This window comes from Poeciliopsis prolifica, unplaced genomic scaffold (assembly GCF_027474105.1).
Source record: "Poeciliopsis prolifica strain line A6 unplaced genomic scaffold, Auburn_PproV2 SCAFFOLD078, whole genome shotgun sequence".
Classification (NCBI taxonomy): Eukaryota; Metazoa; Chordata; class Actinopteri; order Cyprinodontiformes; family Poeciliidae; genus Poeciliopsis; species Poeciliopsis prolifica.
Genome location: NW_026562453.1, coordinates 1,630,881 through 1,658,619, shown reverse-complemented (window position 1 = coordinate 1,658,619; position 27,739 = coordinate 1,630,881). Strand labels below are relative to the sequence as shown.

The 27,739-nt window shown below is 39.4% G+C and overlaps 1 protein-coding gene across 1 annotated transcript; it reads left to right on the top strand.

Annotated features, from left to right (window-relative positions):
* Positions 1 to 26,736, top strand: btaf1 (BTAF1 RNA polymerase II, B-TFIID transcription factor-associated). Its single transcript, XM_055021697.1, has 38 exons — positions 1 to 395; positions 1,693 to 1,816; positions 3,084 to 3,198; positions 3,979 to 4,122; positions 5,330 to 5,529; positions 6,726 to 6,859; positions 6,949 to 7,078; positions 7,157 to 7,225; positions 7,619 to 7,708; positions 7,799 to 7,894; positions 8,728 to 8,904; positions 9,010 to 9,150; positions 10,594 to 10,718; positions 10,835 to 10,955; positions 11,581 to 11,685; positions 12,331 to 12,480; positions 13,173 to 13,315; positions 13,398 to 13,572; positions 14,405 to 14,608; positions 15,592 to 16,012; positions 16,423 to 16,607; positions 16,688 to 16,844; positions 17,063 to 17,172; positions 18,054 to 18,255; positions 18,983 to 19,131; positions 19,215 to 19,367; positions 19,920 to 20,041; positions 20,279 to 20,446; positions 20,578 to 20,655; positions 21,457 to 21,586; positions 21,654 to 21,795; positions 22,328 to 22,458; positions 22,722 to 22,844; positions 23,551 to 23,703; positions 23,781 to 23,992; positions 24,521 to 24,680; positions 25,247 to 25,417; positions 25,938 to 26,736. The coding sequence occupies exons 1-38, from the start codon at positions 376 to 378 to the stop codon at positions 26,085 to 26,087; spliced, it is 5,580 nt and encodes a 1,859-aa protein (XP_054877672.1). The 5' UTR covers positions 1 to 375; the 3' UTR covers positions 26,088 to 26,736.
* The last annotated feature ends 1,003 nt before the right edge of the window (positions 26,737 to 27,739 follow it).

Below are 27,739 nucleotides of genomic sequence, written 5' to 3'. Positions count from 1 at the left end.
CATATAAAAACAGTCTTCTTGGTCGCCCTCAGTGTGCAACAAAATAACTCTCTAATCCTTATTAGGTTAAAATATTTATCCGCGACGAGTTCTGAAGGATAAACTGAGCTTTATCTTGGTGACATTAGGTTGTATTTTGTGGAAGAATATAGTATAAGGACTGCAGGGACGGATTTGAAGACATGGTTGTGAGAGCTCGGAGTCTTCGTGAACCGTTGGGCTGCTGAGGATCACAGCCCCGGCAGGGCCTTAGTTAGCAGCTAGCAGCTAACTAGCTAATGACTTCGCCCACGATCCTCTACCGTTTTGGAACCCTCAAAGAAAAGAAGGAATACAACCAATGCTGAATGTGGGAAGTTGAAGCTCCTGTAACAGATGATCATGGCTGTATCAAGGTAAGTTGTCTCTGTACCGCCTCTGTGCTGTTCGACCGAGTTTTCTTAACAATTAGCTAGCTGGTGTGCTAACGCTTGCTAGCTTTAAATTGGCAGCGGAATAGCGTGGCGATGGCCGATCAAACCGGGACTCTTGTTACCTCAATTTGGTTCCAAACGAATTGATCACTTTGTTGAAGTTCACAACTACTGGCAAACGTATATGAACTTGATTTCTATCCTGACTTGGGTTTATGTTGTTTATTATTAGATGAACTGTTATTGTCAAGTTGGGTGATTTAATAGGATTTGCAAATGCAGCACACGCTCATTAATTAATTTATCCCCACGTTTGTAACCGAAGGGTTGTTATACGACCTATTAAAAACTAATCTAAGCCCATTAAATGGTGACCTTTTGCTACAGTTGCCTAACTTGTTCTAGCTTAAGTATTCATCTCTCTGTTTAGTTCTTTTTTTTCAATTGTTTTCTTTTGCATTTGACAGAAGTAAAAGTACCTACCAATAGGAAACTATATGTGCACCGTGGAGCACTAAAGCTGTTATGACCTGTTTAAATCTACTTTGTTGCTGCTGTGCATTTGAAGTAGTTTGTGTGCTAGCATTTCCAAAACCATAGCATGTCAACCTATATCAGAAAAGTGTTATAACTTTTGATACATCTTGTTACTTAAAATTAGATACTTTCTGTAGAGTATTTCATAAATCAGCCTTCCTTAGATTGATCTTGATGTGCTGGTTTAGAGCTACAATAAATGTCTTATTCAGCTAAAAGTTCATGTTTATTACTGTAGAATTTGGGGATTTTCTGCCTTCAAATGTAAAAGTCTTCCTCCATTCAATTTTTAGAGTAAAGACTAAATTAATTTTACAACAGAGTTAAGAAATAAATACAGTTTCAATGGAAACTGTAGCATGGATCACTTGTTTCTCATTTTATTTGTATATCTTAAATTTAACTTTGCGATTTCAAAATATTTCTGGCCTTTGATTTGTTTTATAGTTTTCCTCTAGCATTAATATCTATATACTTTTGGTTGATGTAATGCATTCTAATCATCTTCATTTTAAGTAAACACAATTTACTTGCATCAAAACTGTGCAGCAAATAGAAATGGGATGAGAAAAGGATAACAGCTTAATTTTGCTAACCTGCAACAGAAAAATAAAACTGTTTTAGGAAGTGATAATCGCCAGGGAAGCATCAGTGAGACCACAAACTTGCTGATGGCATCATGCATGTTTGCAGCCTTTAACAGTTTATTGATCTGGATTCTTATCTTGCTAACTTCTCCTAGACTTGACCGTTTGTTTATCTTGCTTGACACTGGAACCACACCAGTAACCAGGAAAGCAGCAGCCCAGCAACTTGGAGAAGTGGTGAAACTTCACCCACATGAACTCAACAACCTCCTGTCAAAGGTGAGGATTTGCTATTTTTGTTGTTGTTGTTCTAACATTGTTTCTAAAAACAAATTTATATGTAGATAAACTGGTAATCTGATGAGTACAGAATGTGTTTTTCTAAATTGTGCAATCCTCCTGAGAAGATTAGAGTTTTTACCATCATCTCTCTTTGGCTGATGTAATTACAGTTCCCTGTGAAAGTATGAGTAGGACTTGGACTCAAGTCCTACTCATACTTCATATTTTTGTCATGCTGCAACCACAAACTGCACTAAGAGTTTTAGGAATAGACCAACACAAAGGAGAGGATAGTCGAATTGGAAGGGGGGCAAAAAAGTATGTTGCTAAAAAATGAAAAGACAAAAATAAAAATGGAGAAAGTGTCAGGTTTGCAGATGTAGACCTTAAAATTGTTGCCCATCAACAGCTAAAGCTCAGGCCACTTGGATTTAGTGCATCTGTAATCATTATTTCAAATTTTGCAATAGTTTCTCAATTTTCTGCATTTTAACCATGTTTGATAATAAGAAAAATACTCAATAGCATTTTCTGTAACATATTTTTAAAGGCTTTCTGGCAAAAAAAAAGAAGGCAGAATTACAAAATGAATATTTTTAGCTTATATGCAATTTAAAAATATCACATTCCTGTTTGTCAAAACAGAAAACACACACTGGATGTGTCTTGGTAGGGTTTTATTTGTCCAGTATGTCCATCTTTAGGTGATAGCGTGAGCTTTTCAATGTTATATTTTGTTTTATAACCTAATTCTGCTTTAAGCTGCTTCACAGCTTTAGCCTTAAGCTGTCTGCTGTGTTAACCGGTCTTGATGATGCTGTTTGTTCACTAATGTTCTCAAACAAACCACTAAAGTCGCTGAAGAACAACCGGATGTATCCAGAGATTAAATTACACTCACTTACTGATTAGGTCATTTCTAGAGGCAATTTGTTGCACAAAATTTTATTTTGTGGTCTCAGGATAAAAGCTGGCAGAAAACAAACGCCACACTTTTTTATTTTTTTTTTAAATGACCAGTTTGTAATTTTGATTCCATTTCATAATTATACACCACTTTAGTAACTGCTTCTTATTGCTATTGTTGTGAATATGTTGGCTAACAAGCTAAAATCTCAACATAATAGATTTGAATCTGTTATTTTTTGAAGAAGAAAAAATTTAAAAAATGAATAAATAAATAAATGTGTGGTAAGAAACCTTAGTAAGACACCATACATGCTCTTTATGTTGGTACTAAATTAATTTAAATTCTCGTCCCAAGGTGCTTACCTATCTACGGAGTCCCAGCTGGGACACTCGAATTGCAGCCGGCCAAGCCGTGGAGGCCATTGTGAAAAATATTCCTGAGTGGAACCCGGCTCCAAAGCCAAAGGAAGGTAAGAATTCAGCCATATGATTCAGAATAACACTATTTGATTTTCATACACAAAGTTAATGCATACATCACAGCAACCAATGGTGTAGTTGGAAAATGGTGGTGCAGCACTTTAGCCAGTTTGTTGAACACAAATTTAATTGGTGGCCGTCTGGACTCCAAATTACATCAATAAGTCCCTCCAGTTTTTTTTACAAATCTGCAAAAATTTTAACTGTTTTGTTTTTTTTCTTTTTTTACTGCAAATTTCTCTCAAAATTGGCTAAAACATTGGGTCCAAGTAACTGCAACCTCAACCTCACTCAAGTCATAGTCCGTGATTGATACGGCAATGAATAAAAAGTTGCATTGAACATCACTCATTAGTGCAAATATTGTAAAAATTCCTTACAAATATTTATAAATCAGCACCACAAAATCTGTGATTTTGATTGCAAAAAACACAAAAATAATCACAAAATCCCAGATGGATTGACCAGTGTGAAAAGATATTCAATTATATTATTTAATAAAAGCGCTTAGCGAATGCTGAAACAAACAGCGATTTATTGATATTTTAACAGTTTAGTGGCTTCATCAATACATTCTGGTACAACCGGCCCTTTAAGAACATTCAGATTTTTGATTTGGCTCAAAATGAAAATGAGTTCCACAACATGAGTTGTAACAAAGATGCCAAACCATTTGTCATTTCCAAAGCGTTGATCTAAACATTTCCAGCTGTTTATGAAGCAGTTGGGGAGAAAATGAAGTGGTTTCTGGACTCTTTGCTTTCCTCCAGAGTCCCGTGAAGACCTGTCTCCGGAGGACTCGTCCTGTGACCGGTTGAATTTTTACCATTTTGACATCTCCCGCCTGCTCAGGCATGGCGCATCGCTGCTCGGATCTGCAGGAGCCGAGTTTGAGCTGCAGGAAGACAAAACTGGTTTGTACAGACATGTTGGTAACTGTTCAGAGTTTCATGTGTGGTGTCACTCTGGAAACCACACATGAAACTTGATTTTCCTTTCCTAAAACCACACCTGTTCAGTTTTTCTTTTTTAATCTTAATTTTAAAGGTTTGTTTTCTGAAATGTGACGCCACTTCTGTAGAGAAAATGATCATATTATCCGTCAGTGGCCAACCAGGCCACTCTGCTGCATTTGAATGTGATTTGAATAGGAAAAGCTGACCTTATCTCATGCAGGACATTTTACTTTAGGTCTTCTTGTCTGCTGGTCATTTCATTTTTTTTTCATTTATTTTTTTAATGCGTCATTTTAATGAGGGCATTTGGTTTCCATCCAACCAGCCAACTATGTTTGACGGTGTCACTCAGTTGTTTGAAACTCAGATTTATCGTCAAGTGGAGCATCACAACTTTGCTATGGTTCAGCAGCGCTGCAATAATACAAAGACTATGATTTATAATAAAACAATTGATCATTTTTATATTTGCCTAAAAAGTTTTGTGTTCCTGTCACAATAACTAATTTTGTAAGATGATGAATTGTTCCAGAAATGATTGCAATAAACAATAAAATTTAAATTTTTTGATAATTTTCAAGCAATATATTGATAATGGCATAAAAATTCAAGTTAACCTTCTTCTGTCTCTAAAACTTTGCACACAACACTGGAAGATATTTCAAGATATTTGAAATAAAACACAACCACCAAAAATAAAAACAGTCAACCGCAACCATAAAAATAATTATGATGTCTCTAAACAAAATTAAAATCAAAGAATATTAATAATCACAATGGGAATGATCAAGCACATTTTTATCTTGTGATTAATTGATTAATTGCATATTGTGACAGGCTTAGTTTAAATGTGTATTTATATATTTATTCTTCAAACTATTGATTTTCCTTCAAAGCTTTTGTCAATATGTTAAATTTAAACTTTAAGTAAATGGAATAATAATAATGATAAAGATGCTCTGAAACCTGATAAAGTTGGGGGGAAAAGTTTAAAGGTAAAAAAGGAGAGAAGAGTTTAATTTTGTTCAGTCATCTGCCATTTCCTTTGGATCATATTTCCCATAGAAAACCTTCAGGTAGACATTAACTGTATCCATGGTGTTTCTTCTGAATGACCTGCTGTTCACACACCAACAGTCGCATTGTTTCTTTTAAAATCTGCCAGGTGAGATGGATCCTAAGGAGCGTCTGGCTCGTCAGAGGAAGTTGCTCCAGAAGAAGCTGGGTCTGGATATGGGAGCTGCTATAGGAATGGACACAGACGAGCTGTTCAACGATGAGGACCTGGACTATTCCTGCCATCCCAGCGGCTTTAAAGCCCAAGGATTCAGAGCTGCAGCTGGCTGCAGCTCCCGCAACCACGTGGTCAGTGTTTGGGTCAAATGTACATCATTTGACCTATTTGGGACTTTCACATAGAATGACGAGAGGAAATGGCGACAATTAGTTTATCCTCCATAGATTATTTTTGTTTATTTGTTTTTCTGAGATCCCGTTGGAAAAGGCACCGCTATGCCACATAGCATATTGTTTCTGATTTGTTGACGCTCGAAACGCTTCAAATCACACAGCGCTAGACCCTCAAAATGTGCCGCGCCTCCACATAGACGTTGAATGTAAACCAGATGCTGATGCTGAAAACCGTCGTGAGACCATCGCTGAAAATTGCAGTAACGGTAATGATTATAATTGACTCAAATTTCTCCAGAAACTTAGCTTCATATTTTTTTTTTACACAATATCTTCTACATGAGCATTGAGGGCATTTGGTTTCCATCCAACCAGCCAACTATGATATGCTGATATGCAAACCAGGAATACCTGACACTGGAAATGGTCTGCAAAATGTTCACTGCAAGCTGCTCCGTAAGGTTGAGATATATTATTTCTTTGTGTGGCAGCTCTAGTTTGTGGGAGACTTTTCCTATTTGAAGTACACTCACTCTTAAATATTTTTTGAGTGCATATAATCTTTTTGCCATCACAAGGCATTTTTTCTAATGTTATGTGGTGCTAATTTGCATATTTTCAAAGCTAATCTTTACCAGCTGTTTCTATATTTACTCATTATTTATTTTGTCACACATGATGAAAATATAAAAGACCTCCTGTGTCCACAGAAGTTGGGGACCACAACTCTCGCTTAAATGTGTCCAATTTAGTAATTCAAACATCAGATAGACCATAATATGCATTAATGTGCACAGTGGAAATCATCTTAGCTCCTCATTTGAAGATGAATCCACAGTTTTCCTCATCTCTGCCAGCCAATAGTATGGCAAGTAGCTTCTCCAGCTGCATTTTCTTTCAAATACTTTTTGATTTTCTTTACAAAAAACCCATAAAAAGTTTTCAGTGAACAATTTGGAGTTACATTTAAGAGAAAAAAGCAGGTGTCTTCTGTAACTCTTTTAAACTTGATAATTTCCAGCATTTTTTTGTTTTTTAGTAGAGCAACATAAACATTAAATCACCCATAAAATCATTGGCAAAGAATTCATTTGTTCGTTTCCTCCTTATACTCTAACATCCCAAACTTTTTTGTTTTGTTTTTTCTTCAGACTATTCAAGCTGCTGAATTGATCGACTCGGAGTTCCGGCCCGGCATGAGCAGCCGTCAGAAGAACAAAGCCAAAAGATTGGCTAAACTCGTGGCAAAACAAAAATCCAGAGACGTGGATCCTAATGAGAAGAGGTGGAGTTAGTCGCCCATTCATGCTTCTGTTCTGTTGATCCTTGTGTTGAGCTTGTGTTAAGTGTCTGTACTATTTTATTCAATGTTAGCAATGACAGCTTAGAAGGTGAACCTGAGGAGAAACGGAGGAAAACAACCAACGTCGTAATCGACCAGCCTGCAACAGAGCATAAGGTTTTAATTGGCAACGTTCCAGACAACTCTGGTCTTTTAGAGGAGGTATGAAATTATAAATAAACATGTTTATGAATCCTAATTCTTTACTTTAAATGTGATGTTTAAATACTGTCTTTTCAGTCACACGAGTGGCCGTTGGAGAGCTTCTGTGAAGAGCTTTGTAACGACCTCTTCAACCCATCCTGGGAGGTGAGATGCTTTCCGATTCCCCTGAAAAAGTTTTAACATCTAGAAAGTTACAGTTTCTGAACTTCAATATGTTATGTTGGTAAAAATGGTCAAATGGAAGGAAAGTGATGCGGTTTTCTCATTTGTTTGTGCATTTACATTTAGTTTCCTTTACTCCAATTGAAATAGAACCAATTATCTGTAACCTTTTGGAGAGTATAAGCAATATGAAAACATCAGATGAGAGCAAAATCAAAGTTTTTCACCTTCATGCAAAACCTGCATTGTAAAGTTTTTCGTCAGAGTAGTTTAGTTCAGTGGTGCCCAACCTTTTTATCACCGCGGACATTTTTAAATCTTCAATCTTTTTTAAATGCGACTTTAAAATAAGAAGTCGTTTTATGTGGTTGTCAGGTTCGTCATGGTGCGGGCACCGGCCTCAGAGAAATCCTGAAGTCTCATGGTACTGGTGGTGGGAAACTGGTTGGAAGCACTGCAGAACAGGTGAGTTTTAATCAAACACAAAGCTTTTTTTTATTTTCTCCCTCCCAAACAGAAAATAGTTACAATATTAGTGATTTTTGTTTTTATCAGATGTTGCGACAGCATCAGGAGTGGATCGAGGATCTGGTCATTCGTCTCCTCTGTGTGTTTGCTTTGGACCGCTTTGGGGACTTTGTATCTGATGAGGTAATATTTTCAAGTTTTGTACAGCATTTATGCTCTGCAAAAACAATAAGCATTAGTTTTGATCTAGTTTATAGTGCAAATGAGACGCATTGTTATGATCATGAGCAACTAAAACGAGCTCAATAATTACCATTTGCATGATTTATTGTTTTTCTCTTTTCTTTTTCTTTCTTCCAAAAACCGGATGATAAAGTCTTCAGTCTGGTTCATTACATTTAATCGATGCCTTTTTGGAAGGACAGTTTTGTGTACAGAGACTTTATAATTCAATTTATGTTATTTTGTTTATTTGGGATATTTAAAATGTCTTTCTGTTCCAGTGTTAAATGTTCATTGGATAAATGAAAACGTGTTCTTGCATTTTCATTTTGCCGTTACCGTTACAGTTCTTAAAATCAAATATTGTTGTTTGTCACAATAACGTCTGGGACAATTTGTTGTCCAGCAAAAGTTATTATTATGACGGGCATAGCGTAAATATTTTAGTCCGTTTGAAACAGTAATTTTTCAGCAAAATATAGGATTGCATTTTAAGTTTATAATTCCTTAATATTGACAAAAAAACAAACTACTTGTTCCTTCAGTAGATTTTTCTACTTATAACAGAAAAATCTAATGTCTTGTTATAAATTCTGTCAGTAGAAATGAATTTTTTAAAATAAATATTAGGGAATTATTTACTTAAATGGAGCTTTTATGTCTTGTTTCAGGTTTATTAATTCATTTTCTCTAGAAAATAAATTGACATGTCTTGGTAAGATGTTGTGTTTTTGCAGTGCACACCTGCTGACATGCAGCGCGTCATGTTGGTTTGTTTTGGTGTGTTTGGGCAGGTGGTGGCTCCTGTCAGAGAGACGTGTGCCCAGACGCTCGGCGTCGCTCTTCTTCACATGAGTGAAAACAGCGTTGCCATGACGGTGGACGTCCTGCTGAAGCTGCTGAAGGAGGACCAATGGGAGGTCCGGCATGGAGGCCTGTTGGGGATCAAATATGCCTTGGCAGTCCGACAGGTACCAAAGTTGTTTTTATTTTCTGTAAATCCTTTGCATGTGCATAACATGTGAATCTACTAGAACATTCTGTTTTCATACATTTTTAAAATCTCGTGTTTACAGGACCTGATTTCCGTCCTGCTTCCCCGGGTCCTGCCTGCAATAACCGAAGGTCTGCAGGACCTGGATGATGATGTCAGGGCGGTGGCTGCTGCTGCTCTCATCCCAGTGGTGGAAGGGTTGGTCCAGCTTCTGCCCAACAAGGTAGTCCTCTTGTCTGCTGTTGTGCAAGCAGAGAAAAAAACAAATCACCTCATCCTCTGCAGACTGCATCCTCTTGTTCTTTACAAGTGTGTAAAAATTTGATTGATTTCTAAATTTCGGAATCATCTGAGCATTGAAAAGATATTCACACCATATTCCTGGGTGCAAACTACAGATGTGATGAAATCTTAAGCCCTTCAATTTTACATATTCAGTCTCTAACTTCTGTATTTAGCTCGGTATGCTTATAAATTTGAGCAGACATCCTTTTAGCTGTAAAGCAGTTAATTTAGAGCTGTTGGGTTATAATTGCAAATGCAGAATTGCACCATTTCTGTTGCACTGCGCACAATCTTTTCCAGTAGTGATGCCTGAAAGCGATTAACAGCTCTTGCACAACTGTTGCGTCTGTGGTTTATTCTCTAAAATCAGGTTTTTACGCTTTCTGTCCAAAAGTGAGGAATGTTTGAGGTTTTACCAAAACAGATAGATGTATTAAACATCTGCACTAAAAATAGACCCAACCAAAAAAACTAAACCAAGATTTAACATTTAGCCGGGAAGTCCAAAGATCTCTTTTTGACCAAAAATAGGGATGTTGTCGCAGGAAGTTTGACACGAATGTAAAAGTACATGAAGAAATAAATTGTCAAAGTGACGCAGGTACAAGTTCCTGTTTAAGAATAGGAGTGTTAAAAAAACTCAGCTTTAATGTAAACATAATGCCTCGTTCACATTGCAAGATTTTAAGGTTGTTGATTTTCAAAGCAAATCGTATATATAACAAGTTTGACCGTACAGTTTGCATTGATGAGCCACACGGCAAAGACAAAACACCGGGCCAATATTCAAATGTCAGACTGGAAATCTCATAAAACCTCTCAGGATCAAACATGGGTTCAGAGTAAACAAACATGTCTGACAAGGAAGAAGCAATGGCTTTTGGACTATTTTTAACTGAGAGGAAAACAAAACAAAAAGAAGTCTCTGACATCTGATGGACTTTCTGGTTTGCCTTGGCAGGCGTCTGAGATTTATATTCCCCTTTATGTTTTGCTTTCCACCAAAACAATCCAACGTGCTGAATCAATATCTCCAATTTGAGATCAGATCAGTCCTGATGTCCCTCCAAGCAAACTAGATCCCTCTTATCCAGATTAGGAAAAAATAAAGATAAACTTTTTTTCTCATTTAAGACATTTTCATCCCAGACAATTTATCAATAAGACCTACTTCATGGTAGAAAGGCTAACAGTGATGGAGAAGCACGTCTGAGCCATAAAGTGACATCATCATCCTAGCTCAGAATGAGCGTCGTCTGAATAAAGCTGCACTTCACCTGCAGCCATTTGTCCCAATGGGGTCTTGAGCTGAAGGCATTGGTAGCATTAATCTTTGTGATGTTTGTTCTGCTGGTTTTGATGCAACGCTGCTGTCGCGCAGGTTCCTTTTATTGTAAACACACTATGGGACGCACTCCTGGACCTGGACGACCTCACCGCTTCCACCAACAGCATCATGACGCTGCTGTCTTTGCTGCTGACCTTTCCTCACGTTCGGCAATGCAGGTCAGGTTCTCATATTGGCATCGCAAATACAGCTGAATATTGGCTTGTGATGGCAGTTCATCCCTTCCTGCATAGTTTATTTAAAATGGTCTTATTTTTTTCTGTTTTTGCTGCAGCATGGAGCAGTCACTGACTGTCCTGGTTCCTCGAGTTTGGCCTTTTTTAAGACACACCATATCATCCGTAAGAAGGGCTGCGCTGGAAACGCTTTTCACACTGCTGTCTAAAGCTGATGAGGTAACTTTATCCACTAATTATCAGAACCAGAACTGAAATGATTAATTGGATTAATCGTAATGAATTGATTAATCATTAACTGGAACATGAAGACTAAAGAAAGCCATTTGCTAAAGTGAAAACATACCAGAGCAGTAATTAGGCCAAAACTATAAGAAAATATTTAACGTTTGCATTTAAGATTTTTAAAAAAATCATCTGTAAATATTTTCTACCCAGACCTACTGAAATATTATTTTTTTGTTTAGCTGCAGGTGATTTCTTTGCTACAAATGACTTAAGCACACATTGAATTAATGATATGTTGCTGCATTTTAGGCAATAAAATTTTTTATTTCTTTAAAGAAATATGTTAATAAATTGCTTGTGTATGTCAATGTATAAGAACAGCTTACATGGTTAAATAAAAAAATTCCCAAACTTTAAAAAAATATTTTTTATCGAATTAACCTACTATTTTACCAATTAATCAGTTAATTGGTAGAATAATTTCTTAATTATTCTGAATATTGTCCTAATCAGAACCAGAGATGTAAATGTAAGACAGCACACTGGAGTTAAAGTACAGTGATTTGATAAGTTATTGCTAATTTTTGCATTCTGTTCTCTTTTTCTTTCCCTTCAGAGTTGTGCGGTTTGGATAAATCCCATTTTACAAGATATGTTGCGGCACATCTTCCAGTCTTGTATCCTGGAGAGCAACGACGAAATACTGGAGCTCATTCAGAAGGTCAGTTGTAAAATCTAAAGATGTTCTTTTTAGAAAAGAAACGTATTTGTTTAGCATGTGCAATGATGTGCAATCCAAAACTGATCAAACTGATCAAAATTGAATCGGCGATACTCATCCAATACTTTGTGCAAAAACTCTTAATTTACCTGTAAACCTCACAACATCTCTGAATTATCTGGTAAATTCAAACAATCGCCCAACAACATTCTATTGATTTCAGTTAATAAAACCTAGATGATCTCAATATTTCATCTGCTGTTGTTCAAATTAACCAGGAGAGGAGAAAAGGGTAAGAAGCTCCAACGCGTGTCGTGCTGTTATTGCCGTCATTGTTTGTTAGTAGAAACTGAACACAAAATGTTCAGCAAAGACATCTGACCACTCTGTTTTGATCACTACTTAATATTTTGGTGCTACTCTCAGTTTCATCTGCCATTGTACAAGACAGGAAACAGAAAACAACGGCTCGCCCCAAAGCGCATCTAGATTGATTTCAAACTGCACAAGCTTCCTACTTGAAGCGAAACGCGTTCGGTGTGAACGCGGCACTAAATAATGAAAGTACTGATACTTGAATTTGAGAATTGATCTTGGAGCATAAAGGTTTGGTTCTGGAAGTATCCATATTTCCCCTCTGTGCAGGTGTGGATGGAGCTGCTGTCTCAGGTCCCCCAGCAGTTCGTGGTCGCAGCCAGCTGTCCTTGGATGGGCGCCTGGCTCTGCCTGATGATGCAAGCCTCTCACATTCCCATAGACCTGAACATGCTGCTGGAGGTGAAGGCCCGCTCCAAGGTAACGCGCTTTTCTGTTTTTCTTTTATCTGCACAGCTCTCCTTCCATCCATCTCCTACACATAGCTGTGGGCAGACATGATTAATTTCTTGTATTGGATATTTGGGAGAGACACAGTTTGATTTATTTATTGGTGCTAAAGTTAATATGTTTGACCTGAAGGTGCAGCAATAAACGTCAGTGGTTGCTAGGTGACAAACAAATTACTTGAATTCAATAGGAAATGTGGTCTGTGTATTCAAACCAAGGAGCTACCGGTTTAAAGAAGCGTTAAAATTATTCCAGCTGGTCTGAAAACATCAATTTTTGTAATGTTCATTGAAGTGTGTGTGTATACATCTATTTTTTCATTTATAATTAGTTTTTGTGTGTATATGGAGTAATTCAACATAACTTCAATCTTTCTACTATTCTCACCTATAAAAGAATATGTTGCATTAATCAAGAATCTGAAAGTAGACTGAAGATTTACTGATGAATTATAAAGGGTATCATAACTGTACCCCCTCCTTCAAAAGTTTATTTATTTCATTACTGCATAATATTGTAAATTTGAACATTCAGTAAACTTTGAAAATACTGATCTTTTTTTAAATCATAAGTGTATGCTTCTGAAAGTTCAGACTCAACATTTGTGTCCACTTCCTGATGTATTTTTTATTTAAAGTTGTGTATATATATTCATACTTCAGGATAAGACTGGAGCAAAGGCTCGGCTAGGAAACAATCAAGTGAAGGAAACGGTCCAGCAGTACATAGCCGGGGCTGAGACTGTAGCAGACGATCCGTTGACGAGGGATTACGTGGTGGTCCGTGCCAGGCTTATGGCCGCCAGGTACGTTTTAAAAGCTTTATTTGAATCGTCAGATTGACTTTTGACTATTTCTTCTGAGAGTTATTTATTTGTTCTATGTCAGGTTGCTGGGAGCTCTGTGTAGGTGCATCTGTGACCCTCAGCTCAACTCCGCATCCCAGGAGATCCGGCCAGCCGAGTCTTTGGGCCAGCTGTTGCTCTTCCATCTCAACTCCAAATCAGCCTTGCAACGGATAGCCGTGGCTCTGGTTCTCTGTGAGTGGGCTGCACAGCAGAAGGTAAATGTCCAGCATTTCAGAGCCGATTCAGAACGCTGCTACTGGCATTCTGACTAAAACCAGTAACATAGAGCACATCATGCCAGTTCTTAAGTCCTTCCTCCGAACACACTTTAAAATACTGTTAGTTTATAAATCACTGGTCAGGTTAAAGGTCTGCTGCTGTTGTAACAACCTTAGCATTTAGTTTCTATGCACCACAAATCTGGATCACTGCTAAAAACACCAAGTCTTACCAAGTATTTTTAGTCTGGTTTTTAGTTCAAATGTCTTGATACACTTTAAATAAGACAAATGAAGTAACTTTTCAGCAATAAACAGAGGCTTGTTTTAAGTAAATAGTTCCTTAAAAGTTCCTGTTTCATTGGAAGATAAATTTACGTCTAACGTGAAAAATGTCTTGTTATAAATTAAATGATCTGCCATTGGAATAAATACTTTTTCTATCAATATTAAGAAATTACTATTATTTTTATTATTAATATTATTATTATTATTAAAATACTCTGTCAGATTGTTTTTGCAGTGAACAAACTTCCAGAAAGCTGAAAACAGCCAAAACACCAAGTTCCTTTAAATCTAGATTAAAAACCCACCTGTTCAGAGTTGCTTTTGAACCATAATAAATAAAACATTAATCAACATTTTGATGACGGCAATTGACAAAATGTAATCCTTCAGTTGAGTGCATGTTCTTAAACTTTATATTTTTATGATGTAAAGCACCTTGTGGCTGAAATGTGCTATACAAATAAACTTTATTGGTTGGACTCGATTGACTGGAACCAGTTAGATTTGACCGCAGCCTCAAACTGTGTCTGAATCTTCTCAGGATTGCCAGATGGTGTCGTCCATGGTGCAGCCGCGGCTTCTGGCTGTCCTGACCGAGCAGCTGTACTACGACGAGATCGCGATTCCTTTCACGCGCATGCAGAATGAATGCAAGCAGCTCATTTCGTTGCTTGCTGAAGTTCAGATAGACCTTCAAGATCGCCTCAACAGCAGCGTTTTCACCATAGACCAAGCCAACGAACTGGTAAACCTACATTTAACATCTCCATTATCCAGAAAAGAACAACCTGAGAGATATTCCTTAACCAAATTACACAGTTCATCAGGAGTTGGAAAACATTCAGTTAATCATTGTAAAATCATTAAGCTTTTTCTGTTTTGTGTCTGAAATATTCCAGATGTGTAATTCTTCTCTTCACTCTGGTAATTTTCCACAAGCCCTGAAAACAGAAGTAGCAAAAGTTTGTCTGGTTTTGTTCAAATTAGTTCAGATTTCTCCAGATTGGAGTTATTTTTGTGATTACATGTTGGGGCAAAATAAAGATCATGTGTGGGGTTCCTCAAGGCTCCATTTTTTATTTAACATATTCCTCTTTTCAAATGTACTGATTAAACAACTTCAGATTAAAGTCAGTGTTTAAACATATCATTATGTGTGTATGAATTTTCTTTTGCTCAATGTAGAAAAAAACCACAAGGTTTAGAAGGGTTGTCAAAGTGACAGTATAATCGCAGCAGCTCGTTCTCCAATGAGCTGCTGCTGTAAAGTCGAAGCTCTAACACGGCGAGACGAGACAGAAAAAAGCTTTATTTTTATCATCAGCTTAAAATAAATGTTTTTAACCTCTTGTCTCTTTAGCTGACAAGTTGAAAACAAAAGCCTTACTCCCAGTAAGTTTGTCTGAGGCATGGAAATGGCAAAAGATGCCACATGCTAGTTATGCTAAAGCTACAAGTTAACGCTGTGACACTGCTGTAGCTATTTCTGTTAAGTTTTTATGCAAATTATTCTTTTTCTTTTTGATGTTTGGGGTTTTTAAACCAATTTTCCTGCGAAACTCTTAAATTTACCATGTATGAAGGTGCTAGCCAAATAAATTAGCCAAGCAGCTAAGTTAGCTGTGATAATGGTGTAACCCATGCACTGCATGTGTTTTTGTGGGCAGAAAATGCAATATTAATCCAGTTTGTCTGTTAAAATAAAACTTCTTCTTTCTCGTTGCCTAGGTTACCACCATCTTCACAGAGACGACGGCAGGTCTGAACGTGAAGTCCAAGCAGTGGCTGGCGCTGGAGAGCAAACGACAGCAAGCCCAGTCTACGGTGATGGAGACCAACACGGAATGGCAGCAGCTGCACCTGCGCGTCCACATGTTCACCGCCTGCGCCGCCATCAACCTGGAAGTGCTTCCCGACAAGCTCAACCCTCTGGTGCGGCCGCTCATGGAGACGGTCAAGAAGGAGGAGAACACCCTGATCCAGAGTTACGCCGCTTCGTTCATAGCCAACCTGCTGCGGCAGTGCGCCGTCCGCTCACCGTGCCCCAACCCAAAGATCATCAAAAACCTCTGCGCTTCGGCGTGCATGGACCCCTCGGCCACGCCCTCGTCCGTTTGTCCCGTTCCCACAGCGCAAGAACAGGCTAAAGGTTTGGACATTAAAGCTCAAGTAAAGAACTTTTATAAACAACATGTTTTTTACATATTTGTTAAAACAGTTTAGCCCTTTGAGTCATAATTTAAAATCTCCAATTGGGTATTTTTGCTTATTTCAATTGTACAAAGTTCTTCAAACGTTCTGTGAGTAATTGTATTTGTCCATTTTGTCATAACTGGAACTTTCAATATCTTGCCAGTTATTTTCGCAATTTGCCGTCTATTCAAAGCATTCCCCTCAGATTAATTTTACTCCCTGCTACACTCTATCTGCTCTTTTCCAAAACAGCCAAAAGATTTTTTCCGTCATGTGAAAGATGCGTTGATTGGTTATTTTGAGTTAACTGGGAGATTATCAGAGATTAACTGTCTCATGTGCAGCATTTCTGTCTCACTATCTAAGGAGGTGGGCTGGAAAGAGATGGCATGCATCACATAGTCAACAAAACCCAGGGGATCATCACTCTGTACCGCCACCAACGGGCCGCGTTCGCAATTACAAGCAAAAGGGGTCCGACACCGAAGGCGCCGAAAGCCCCGGTGACAGAGCTTCCTCCTGGCAGCATGATAAGCTCCGATAACGATGAGGTAAAGACGGACGCAGCTTTTCTCACACGCATCAGCAGCAGATTCTCTGTGAACTGGGGTTTTTTTTCTTCTTTTTAAAGAGCAAGAAGCAGTTTCTTGTTCAAAGACGGGGAGCGGAGTTTGCCCTAACGACCATTGCTAGGCACTTTGGTGCAGACCTCAACCGGAGTCTGCCGTACCTCTGGGAAAACACGGTGGGACCCCTGAAGGCGGTCGCCAAGGAGAACCTCTGCATCGGTACGCAGGCAGTTTGACTGTCAGTGTAGTTATTGCATTAAACTTATACACAAGTAATATGTTGGTAATTTCATAATTATGCAAGTTCCAGATTTTAGGCCTTCAGGACTCAAAGTCATAACAGGAATTTGAGTCAGTTTTGTTTTGTCCAGTTTTAAACTCTCCGGAGTGTTTCAGTATTTGTTCTCCTGAACCTGAATGTCCTGTTTGTGATTTAGACAGGCAGGCCCAGCTGGACAGAGGCGATGCGGCAGCTCAGGAATTGGTCAACTCTCTGCAAGTTTTGGAAGTCATGGCTGGAGCCATGGCGGCTGAACTTCGACCTTTGGTAAGACTGATGGTTCATGATCTCTCCTGTAGTGTCCTTTGTGATGCTACCAAGCCCCTTCTGCGCTTTAACCGATTTTCTTTCGGTAAATGATTTCTTAATATTGGTGAAGAAGTTCCAGTTCCATTGACAGATAAATTAACTTATAACAAGACAATTTCCTTATGTTTTTAGTGAAATAATCTGCTAATAGATTAATTCTTTTTTTTTCCAATATTAAGGAATCATTTACTTAAAACAAGCTCCTATATTTTGCTGATAAGTTGCATTTAAATAGTTTTAATTCAAGTTTACTAAGATATTTGCACTAGAAACCAGACAAAAATGCTTTTTCTACTAAGAGTGTGAGGAGAGGAATTGAAGCTGCTGCATAAAGTTTTTTCCCCATTCAAAATAAGAGCACGAATATAAACCATAACCACATCAAGAATTCACAATTCATGTCCGAAACTTTAACTCGGATGTCAGATTTCACTCAACGGAAAATTAGCAAAAAAGTCACAAAAACTTTATTTAGTGGAAGCTTAGTGCACTGAATGTTTTGAAAGTTAGAAAAAGCACCAAATAAGAAATTAGCTCTGCTATTAGCAGGTTAGCAGAAGCGTGCCGACCACGGGGAAACAGACTGAATTCGTTGATTCGGCCTGTGGATTTACATTACAACAGGGCAGCCTGCAGCGCACAAATACGCCGAGAGATTTTACATATCCCCCAGGAAGGGGAACACCCTACTAATGGAGACGACAAGACCAGAACCAGACATTAACCGGTTAGAGTGAGAACAGGCTTTAGTCAGAACTTTCCTGCAGTTCCAGTTACATGCTTCTGTTTTTGACCCAAATATCTCCAACCTTTCACCTCTCCTCTCTTATTCCTCCTAGTTACTGGAACACCTACCTCATTTGTTTACATGCCTGCAGCACCCGTACACAGCGGTGCGGCACATGGCCGCGCGCTGTGTGGGCGTGCTCAGTAAGATAGCCACACTGGAGACCATGAACAGTTTCCTGGAGTCTGTGCTCCACTGGTTAGCTGCTATCGACGACTGCACAAAACAGGAGGGCGCCATCGAGGCGCTGGCTTGTATCCTTCACTGAAATGAAGTCAAAGTTTATTCAATAACCACATTTACAACAACCTCACAGCAAATATAACCTTTCTTATACCAGATTTGATTTTTTGGGGGGGATATTTAAAATGTCTTCCTGTGTTAAATGTTTATTTATATTCATTTATATTACTTGAAAATTACCTCTTTATCATATTCCAAATTATTATGCAAGTGATATTTTCTCAGATTTTCTTAAATGATCAATGCAAATGATGATCAGTATAATTTTCAAGTCATGAACTATTAAAGTACAAATCAAATTTTACTTCTCATAGCTCCCCATGAGAACTGTATTTTTCTTTCCAAAAGTAAGAGACTCAAAATGCCTTGTTCCAAATTATTATGCTCAGCACATTTTCTAAACATTTTATGGATTATAAAGAACTGCAAACGGTCATTCTTTGAACGTGCAGCATTAAGGGATCACATGTACTAAAAAGCTATTTCAATCAAAAACATCTTAACACAGCGATTTACATGTTAACCTCTTCTTTGATATCATCTGCACAATTCTTGCATCTATTGAACTTGTGAGTTTGTGGAAAGTTTCTGCTTGAATTTCTCTGCAGGATGTCAGAAAACCTTCCCAGAGCTGCTGTTTTCATATGAACTGTGTCCCACCCTCAGATCTCCAACATTTAATCACAGCGTTGACGTTTGTTTTTCTGCGTGTTTGTTCCCTTAACCAACGCTCTCCAGGTGTGATGGAGCAGCTGGATGTCGACATCGTTCCCTACATCGTGCTGCTGGTTGTTCCTGTTCTGGGCCGCATGAGCGACCCCAGCGACAGTATTCGTTTTATGGCCACTCAGTGCTTCGCTACGTTAATCCGCCTGCTGCCTTTAGAGGTACGTTCTCCCGTTTTATCAATTTAAATCTTTATTGTTGGTAAAAGGACTGAAAACTATCAAATTAATTCATCCAATCGCAGGCAGGAATACCAGACCCGCCGGCCATGTCGGCCGACTTAATCCAGCAGAAAGCGAGAGAGCGCCAGTTTCTGGAGCAGCTGCTGGACGGCAGGAAGTTGGAGAACTATAAGATCCCTGTGCCGATTAAAGCCGAGCTCAGGAAGTATCAGCAGGTGAGCCGTTTGTCAGCCGTCTGGGCAGCAGATGAAAAATTAATTAATTTGAAATGAATAAAGTTATAAAATAAAAACTAGAAACGGGAAGAAAGTGATTTCTTGCTCACCTGGATAAGAAAGAACCCAGACCGAGAGTTGAGGAGCTTAAACTACAAATGTAATTTTTCAGAATCAGCTTTGTTGTTCGCCTCCAGCACTGTTGGCATGTCCAGCTGGATGAGTGTGGACACAGAAAAAAATCACTTCAGTTATCCTGTTGTTGATGAAATGTATGGAGCATCATAAAAGTAGAAAAAAGCATAATTTTCTTACTCTACTACAGTTTTACCTTCCACTAAACTTTCCCTGAGTATTTGTGGATATTATATATTGAATCTTGTGTGTTTTTTTTTTTTTTTTTTTTTTTTTACTGAATTCATGTTTTATTTAAAAATAGAAGTTGAATAGCAACTGAATGAGTTCTATGTTACTTTGTGACCTGATTTTTACAGTTTGTTTGGAGATTCCGTCTCTATGATGTTAACACAAACATGCTGCTGTGTCCTGCAGGACGGCGTGAATTGGCTGGCATTCTTGAATAAATACAAGCTGCACGGGATCCTCTGTGACGATATGGGCCTGGGGAAGACGCTGCAGTCCATCTGCATCCTGGCAGGAGATCAGTACCTCAGGTGCTCAGTTCAGGTTTATTTAATCAAGAACAGCAAAGTTTAACGACGTTGCATGATAAAAACAAAGTAACTTGCTTTGAACAAAGGTTTTGTTGCAAAGAAAACAAAAATAGTATTAATAAAGTCCCGAATTTCTATAAAAATCTGAAATGTAACTTCATTCAGTGAGATCTCATTTATGAAAAATGCTTCTTCTGTCTGTTCTTGAAGCTTTGATGCTAACTTTGAGCTTTTCAGGGCTCAAGAATATGCAAAGACCAAGGCAGCAGACTGCAGCCCCCTGCCCTCGCTGGTGGTGTGTCCGCCCACATTAACGGGCCACTGGGTGGACGAAGTGGCCAAGTTCTGCTCCAGAGAGTTCCTCAACCCGCTGCACTACACCGGGCCTCCCACGGAGCGAATGCGGTGAGCATCAGTCATCTCGCCGCGCGAGCATGACTCAGACTTACCCTGCAGGACTGAACAAGCAAGGAAAGCGTTTCCTTTTTTTCCATAAAGCCAATACTTGGATGACTAACTGAGGCTTTGCGTTTCAGGTTGCAGCATCAAGTGAAAAAACACAACCTGGTAGTCGCTTCTTATGATGTTGTGCGGAACGACATCGACTTTTTTAGGTGAGGATCCTCTGAATCTGTTCTTTACGTAGAGCAGGGGTGTCCAAACTTTTTGCCAAAATTGTAGATTCAAAGGTAATCGCAGGCTAAAAAAACCCCAACTAAAATCAAGCAAAAAAGTAGTCTGATATTTATTGTAGAGCAAAAACCTTAAAGGGATAAAAGGAGTATATTTCCTCCAAAAACTCAGATATTTTCTAGAAAAACATTTGTATTTCAGAAAGATGTTTTGGATACATGGTCAAAATTTCATCATTTTGTTTTTGGAGCTCAGAAATGTTCTTTTTTCTAGAAAATGTCTGAGATTACTCTTCATTTGTTTTTTGGTTTTTTGCATAAATTTACTGCTTCTACTTTAACTTAGCATGTTTGGTGTATTAAAAAGAAATGCTTGTAGTTTTCTATTTCTGTTGGGTTTGATTGAATAAATTTCAGTGATAAGATTTGGGTAACTTTCTATCAAAATGTTAGATTTAGTCAAGTTTAAGAAAAAATAAAAGATGATTTCTACCAAAGTTGGCTTTTCAGGAAAAGTTAAGTTTGGTTTAAACTTGGTTATAAAAGGATAAATACTTTGTGTTGTACTTTACGTTTCTGGTGTAAGAAAATGATGTAAATTTTTACCCTGATTAAAAACTAATAGTCTCCAGCTGCGTCTAACTTTTTTATCATTTTTTTAACTGCAGCTTTGGCTGCAGAAAACAGTCTAAGGGACACAAATGGCCCTGAGCTGCATTTTGGAAACCTCTGGCTTAGAATCATCCCATTATAGCAAAATGTCTGTTTTTTATTTTTTAACAGAAATATAAAATTTAATTACTGCATCCTGGATGAGGGTCATGTGATCAAGAATGGGAAAACCAAACTGTCCAAAGCCATCAAGCAGCTAGCGGCTAACTTCAGGGTCATCCTGTCGGGAACGCCCATCCAGGTGAGTCCTCAGAGGAAGCATCGGCTCCCCCTGGTGGATCCACTGAAACACTCCGCTTCCTCTGCAGAACAACGTCCTGGAGCTCTGGTCGCTCTTCGACTTCCTGATGCCTGGCTTCCTGGGAACGGAACGCCAGTTCGCCGCTCGCTACGGGAAACCCATCCTGGCCAGCCGCGACGCCAAGAGCTCATCCAGAGAACAGGAAGCTGGTAAGTCGTGTTCCCAGAATGCAACGGTCCAACTCAGCCTGGAATAATAATTGACTGAAGGATTGGAGAGGAGAACGGGAAACGTTGTCTGAACCTACCAGGATGCCGGCCTTCCTTCTTTCCTTTTTTCCTTCCCTTCGGATTCCTGTCCTTTCTTCTTGATTTCCTTCCTTCCCTCCTTCCTTCTTTCCTTATGCCCTTCTTTCCTCGCTCCCTCCCTTACTGCTTGCTTTCTTTCCTTCATTCTTTCTTTCATTTTTTTCCTTCCCTTGTTTCTTTGCTTTCCTTCCTTCCTTGATTTCTTTCTTCCATTTCTTCCTTGTTTGCTTCCTTCCCTCCCTCATTTTCTTGCCTTCCTTCCTTCTGTTTTATTCTTTAGAAACTGAATTTGTTTATAAATGATTGTTTAATTTAGAAATGGTGAAACGTCATCATGAACGTTGATGAGAAACTCTTAAATTTGTCTCTTCAGATTAAAAGTGAACTTTATTTTCTCCGTTTTAAACTGCTGATGCACGTCTCCTCCCGCCAGGCGTCCTCGCCATGGAGGCTCTTCATCGGCAGGTTCTGCCGTTCCTTCTGAGGAGGATGAAGGAGGACGTGCTCCAAGACCTTCCTCCTAAAATAATCCAGGACTATTACTGCACTCTGAGCCCTCTCCAGGTACGAGGGCTCTTGCCTTCCTTGCGTCTTTCCTTCTGTCCTTCTTTCCTTCCTTTGTTCCTTCCTTTTTTGCAGGAGTCAGTATTGAAGTTTGCATTCAGACGTCTGGCTGTCAACAGACTAACATTTCTTCACCTGGATTTGTTTTCAGTCGTTTTCTCTGATGTTCTTCATCCTGTTGCCTTCAAAATTCTTAACATGCAAAATGTCAGTTTTTATTTTTTGTTCTCTCTGATCTGTTAAAACCCCGAATGTTCTCTCAGGTTCAGCTTTACGAAGACTTTGCAAAGTCTCGCGCCAAAGCCAGCGTGGAGGACAGCATCTCTGCAGCCTCCAGTGAGGAAGAGGAGAAGCCCAAGCTGAAGGCTACGGGTCACGTCTTCCAGGTACCGAGACTTTTTTACGCAAACTTCAGTTTGTTTATCGTTATAGAATTTGATCATTTCACTGGAGTCTGATCCAGAGCCGCACGGCATTCTGGGGGATGTAGGCAAAGGAAACATTGGAGTAGCAGTTCACCAAACCGAACATAGACTTGACCTTTGAAGCGTTTTTGTATGTGATAATGGTCTAGTTGAAGTGCAGATTTAAATTTAATTAACACTTTGAACTTTAACTTTCAAGTCTTGCAACGTCAGACGCTCTTTGACTGATCCTGTCCATTCTTATTCTTGCAAAGTTTTTCATGCTTTTCAGAACATTACTTGACAAAAATTGTAATTTTTCTTTAAATTTGGGAATTAATCGTATTTATAATTTATCTTAATTTATTGTCAAAAGAATTTTGATTTATTGTCATTACAATAAATTCCAGTTAATGTTCAAAATGTCAAAACTGTCCGTATTGTCGGGATTGTTAAATTTACTACTTCATTCAATCTGTGACAAATGCAATGTTTTTGTTTGTGTGACTACAGTTACCTAAAAACTAAGCAATAATCGTCACGTTTATCGTACCACAAAATATTGCAGTAAAACTCTTAAGTCCAAATCGACCTCCATTATTTTCCTTCTGCTGCAGATTTGAGTTGGCTGCTGCATTGTGTTGCTTTCTGTTGTGACCGCGATGTAACCAGACTTTCTGTCCTTCAGGCGCTGCAGTACCTGCGGAAGCTCTGCAACCACCCAAACCTGGTTCTGACGCCGCAGCATCCGGAGTACAAACGCATCACGGATCAGCTGGCGTGTCAGAACTCCAACCTGCGCGACATTCAGCACGCGCCGAAGCTCTCTGCTCTCAAGCAGGTAGAGTGCTGAGGCACCGTTACGTGTTTTTCTATTTTTTTACGTTGGTGCGGTTCTGACGTGCTCTCGCTCTCCAGCTGCTGCTGGATTGCGGTCTTGGCGGCAGCGGAGGAGCGGAAGGCGGGACGGAGGCGGTGGTGGCGCAGCATCGTGTTCTCATCTTCTGTCAGCTGAAGAGCATGCTGGACATCGTGGAGCACGACCTGCTGAAGCCCAAACTGCCCTCTGTCACCTACCTGCGGCTGGACGGCAGCGTGCCGGCCGGCCTGCGCCACTCTATCGTCTCCAGGTACGCCACCTGCGTCAAACATGAGGCTCTTTTATCAGTCAGTTTTTCAAAATTCTGCAAAAATCCAAACAAAATCAACACATTTTCTTGTATTGTAAATTTTCCATAACAATTGTCAAACATCATGTTTAATTGATTCTAACTCACACCTGCAGGTGGCAGTATTTCTTACTTTTAAGTTGCAGTCTGTGATCGATGTGGCTAGTAACAAAAAAATAAAGCTTAACAAAATACAGAAATGTAAATATTTCTAAATGTGTATTTGATCACAAAAACAATCGCAAACTCCTGGAGGGATTGATCAGTGTGAAAAGGTGTTCAATACTTATTTATCGAATGCAAAAGCATTGTTAATGAGCTTTATCAATATATTCTGGTGCAACCGGCCCTTTAAGAAGATGCAAGATCTCAATGTAACCCAAAATATGAAATGAGTTTGACCCGCCTGAGGTAGAAGAACAAATCCTCAGTTTGTTGATTGGTTTATAACTGAGGCTGATCATCGTCATCATCTTTTCTGTTCCTCAGGTTTAACAACGATCCCTCCATCGATGTGCTGCTGCTCACCACCCATGTCGGTGGTCTGGGTTTGAACCTCACCGGCGCAGACACTGTGGTGTTTGTGGAGCATGACTGGAACCCCATGAGGGACCTGCAGGCCATGGACCGCGCCCATAGAATAGGACAGGTACTGCTGCGGGACGCTTTATGACCTCTCGTGGAAAATCAGGAAGGGGAGAGACGTGACGTTTGTACTTCCATTTCGGTTTCTGCTGCTTCTAAAAACCTCCTAGGCTTTTTAAAAAAGCACCTAACTGTTTTTTAACAATAAGTTAATGTTGCTGAGCAACAAAGCTAAGCTCCAGTATTTTTGGTCAGCTGGTTTTACCAGCTGACCAAAAATACTGGAACATACTTGTCCAGCTGCACAATGGCTGCTGGACAAGACAAGTGCTCCTGCTGAAGTCTTGTTGGTTGTGCAGGAGGCTCCACTTCTGCTTTTTACGGTTGTATAGTTTCATATGTTTGCAAACATTTTTACATGCGAGTGTCAGGAGGCATGGCCAGCAGCAGCTTATTTGGATTTAAAGTGACAAGATGCCCTTAAACAGCTAAAATCTTATCTAAAATTGATTTTTGTGCAAAAAATGTAAAGAACAAGTTTTGTTTTGCCCATTGACCTGTCCTGGGCATGAAACATGAAGGGTCACCTCTAAGGCTCACCTTCTGCATCCTGTCGTCTGTGTTGTGCAGAAACGGGTGGTGAACGTTTACCGGCTGATTACGCGAGGCACGCTGGAGGAGAAGATCATGGGTCTGCAGAAATTCAAGATGAGCATCGCCAACACCGTCATCAACCAGGAGAACACCAGCCTGCACAGTATGGGCACAGACCAGCTGCTCAACCTCTTCACTCTGGACAAGGTGACTGGAGATAGAAACACATTTGCTGAATTAATTCTGACCTGACGTAGCACATCACGGTCCAAACCTCCGGCGCAGAGGGGAGGGCTGTCAGCCTGGAGCAGCCGGCCGCTCCAGACTGGGATGGGAATACTAGAACACTGCCATCCACTGGTGGTGGTCTGTGCCTTACCAGAGGCACAAAGATCAAAATTGTTTAGCCTGACCCTCTAGTTTGGAAAAGATGACTCAATTTTTCTGAGATGTATAGTCCTCTACTTTGTTTATTACAGCCATGCGTAACATCAACAGCTGAAAAAATCGAGTTGATTTGTTCCACAAGACTATTAAGTAAGACTTTTGACACGTTTCTGCAGATCCCGCATATTCTGGACATTAACTGTTCAGACTTTCACCTTCAGATTAACGCTACAGAAACTGTTTGCAAATCCAAGACGGTTTCTTTCCCCAGTTTGTGTCTCTCATTGTCTCGATATTTGGACTAATTCATCCTTTTGGTTTTGTTTCTTGATGATTTCAGGACGACAAAAGTGACAAAGGAGAGCAGTCGTCATCGACCTCAGGGAAGGCGTCCATAAAGTCCGTGTTGGACGGCCTCGGGGAGCTGTGGGACCAGCAGCAGTACGACTCGGAGTACAACCTGGACAGCTTCATGAACTCGTTGCACTAGCACTGTTAGGACTCCGTTCAGTCGTTGGAGGCCAAGCCGGACCTGGCCAGGAGGGAAAATAATAAAAATGGATCAGGGTTACAGTAGAAGTCAAACACAACCAGATCAGGAACTGTTCGTACATTTTAATGCTCTTAATTTGAAAGGTCTGGACTTAGAGCTGCTCCAAGCCTCAGTCCTCTCCAGAACTTTTTTTTTTAAACGTTGACAGTAAGTGAACCCGACCGCCACAGACCAGTAAACCAGAGCAAGCGACAAACATCTCCAGTGTTGAATTACGTCGTCGTCAGATGGTGCTGCTCTCACCTTTCAAGCACATGTATAATAATTATAGCTCTAATTTATATCTGCGGCAGCAGGAGCTCGCTCTTTTCGCACTTCACCTTCCAGAGGATATTCAGTGTTAACTGCTTCTGCAACATGTCAGAGTCTTAAACCAAGTCCTGCCTGTCAGCGCGTCTCTAATGGATGGAAACCCACACGGTTTGGATCACAAAGGGAACCCAGGTGGCTGTGACGAGCCGCGGCGCAGAGCCCAGACTGGTACCTGAAAACTTGACCCAAAGTGTTTTAAATAGGAACTGTAGACTTGTACATATTGCTTTTTCTTTATTCTAGTGGAATCGTAATAAATTCTGCAAACCTTGAATGTTGCCCTTTTTTTCTGTTTGTGAATGCCAGGACAAACTCGAGGCCCGCGGGCCAAATCCGGCCCACCAGTAGTTTTCATGTGGTCTTTCACAGTGACTACAGTTGTGCTAAAATACTATTTTACTAATCAAATCAGGTTTATCGGTACTTCAAGGTGAAAAGATGTTTAATTTCAAGAGGTTTTCATCAAATGCAGAGAACCTCCTGCTGCAACTGAGCATCTCCTGAGCTCATCATACGAGTTACTTCTTATTGAAACGCTCATAAAATTACTCAAAGGGTTAATAGAGGAGCCATGTTGTAATGACTTCCTGAAGGCGGAGCTTCAAAAAGGGCAAACCTTCTTAAAGAGACAGAGGCCCCATTTTAAATCGGGCAGCAACAGCCATGTTGGATAAATATACAGATAGCATTTTTTAAACTAATAAATGATCTAAAAGAGCACTAAGGATCTGGAACATAACACTGCCCCTTTAAAAGAATTTTGTCAATATCGTCTGCCACAACTGTCCCTTTAAAGACGTTCTTTATTTTAAGCTGGCCTAAATTGAAAAGCATTCACTCTTGTTCACATTTATCTTTATTATATATTAGTATCTATCTTCTGATGCATATTTTATGCTACTTCAACTTTTTAAATGTTCTGTTTTTGCTCCTTTGAAAATCTCAAGAATCTTGCTAAATTAAGCCAAAACTCTCTTCTCTCTTCTCAAAGCTACAACTTTCAGCTAGAAGCTCAATTCAAAGTTTAGACTCCTCGTGAGGCTCTAGGCTATCTTGCAGATGATTAAACTTTTTGATGTCTGCTAAGTTTTATGGATTTTTTTGTTCAGGTTTTCAATCATCTTCTGCTGCTGGAGTGTGCAGCCTCTTAACTGAGGCTTTTATTCAATTTTATTGAGCAAAACTCTGCTATTCGTAAAATTTTAAATCTACAGAATTACTTAATGCCCCCCAAAAAGCCCTGCTTTGAGGAAATGTAAGCGTCATCGTAGCAGGTT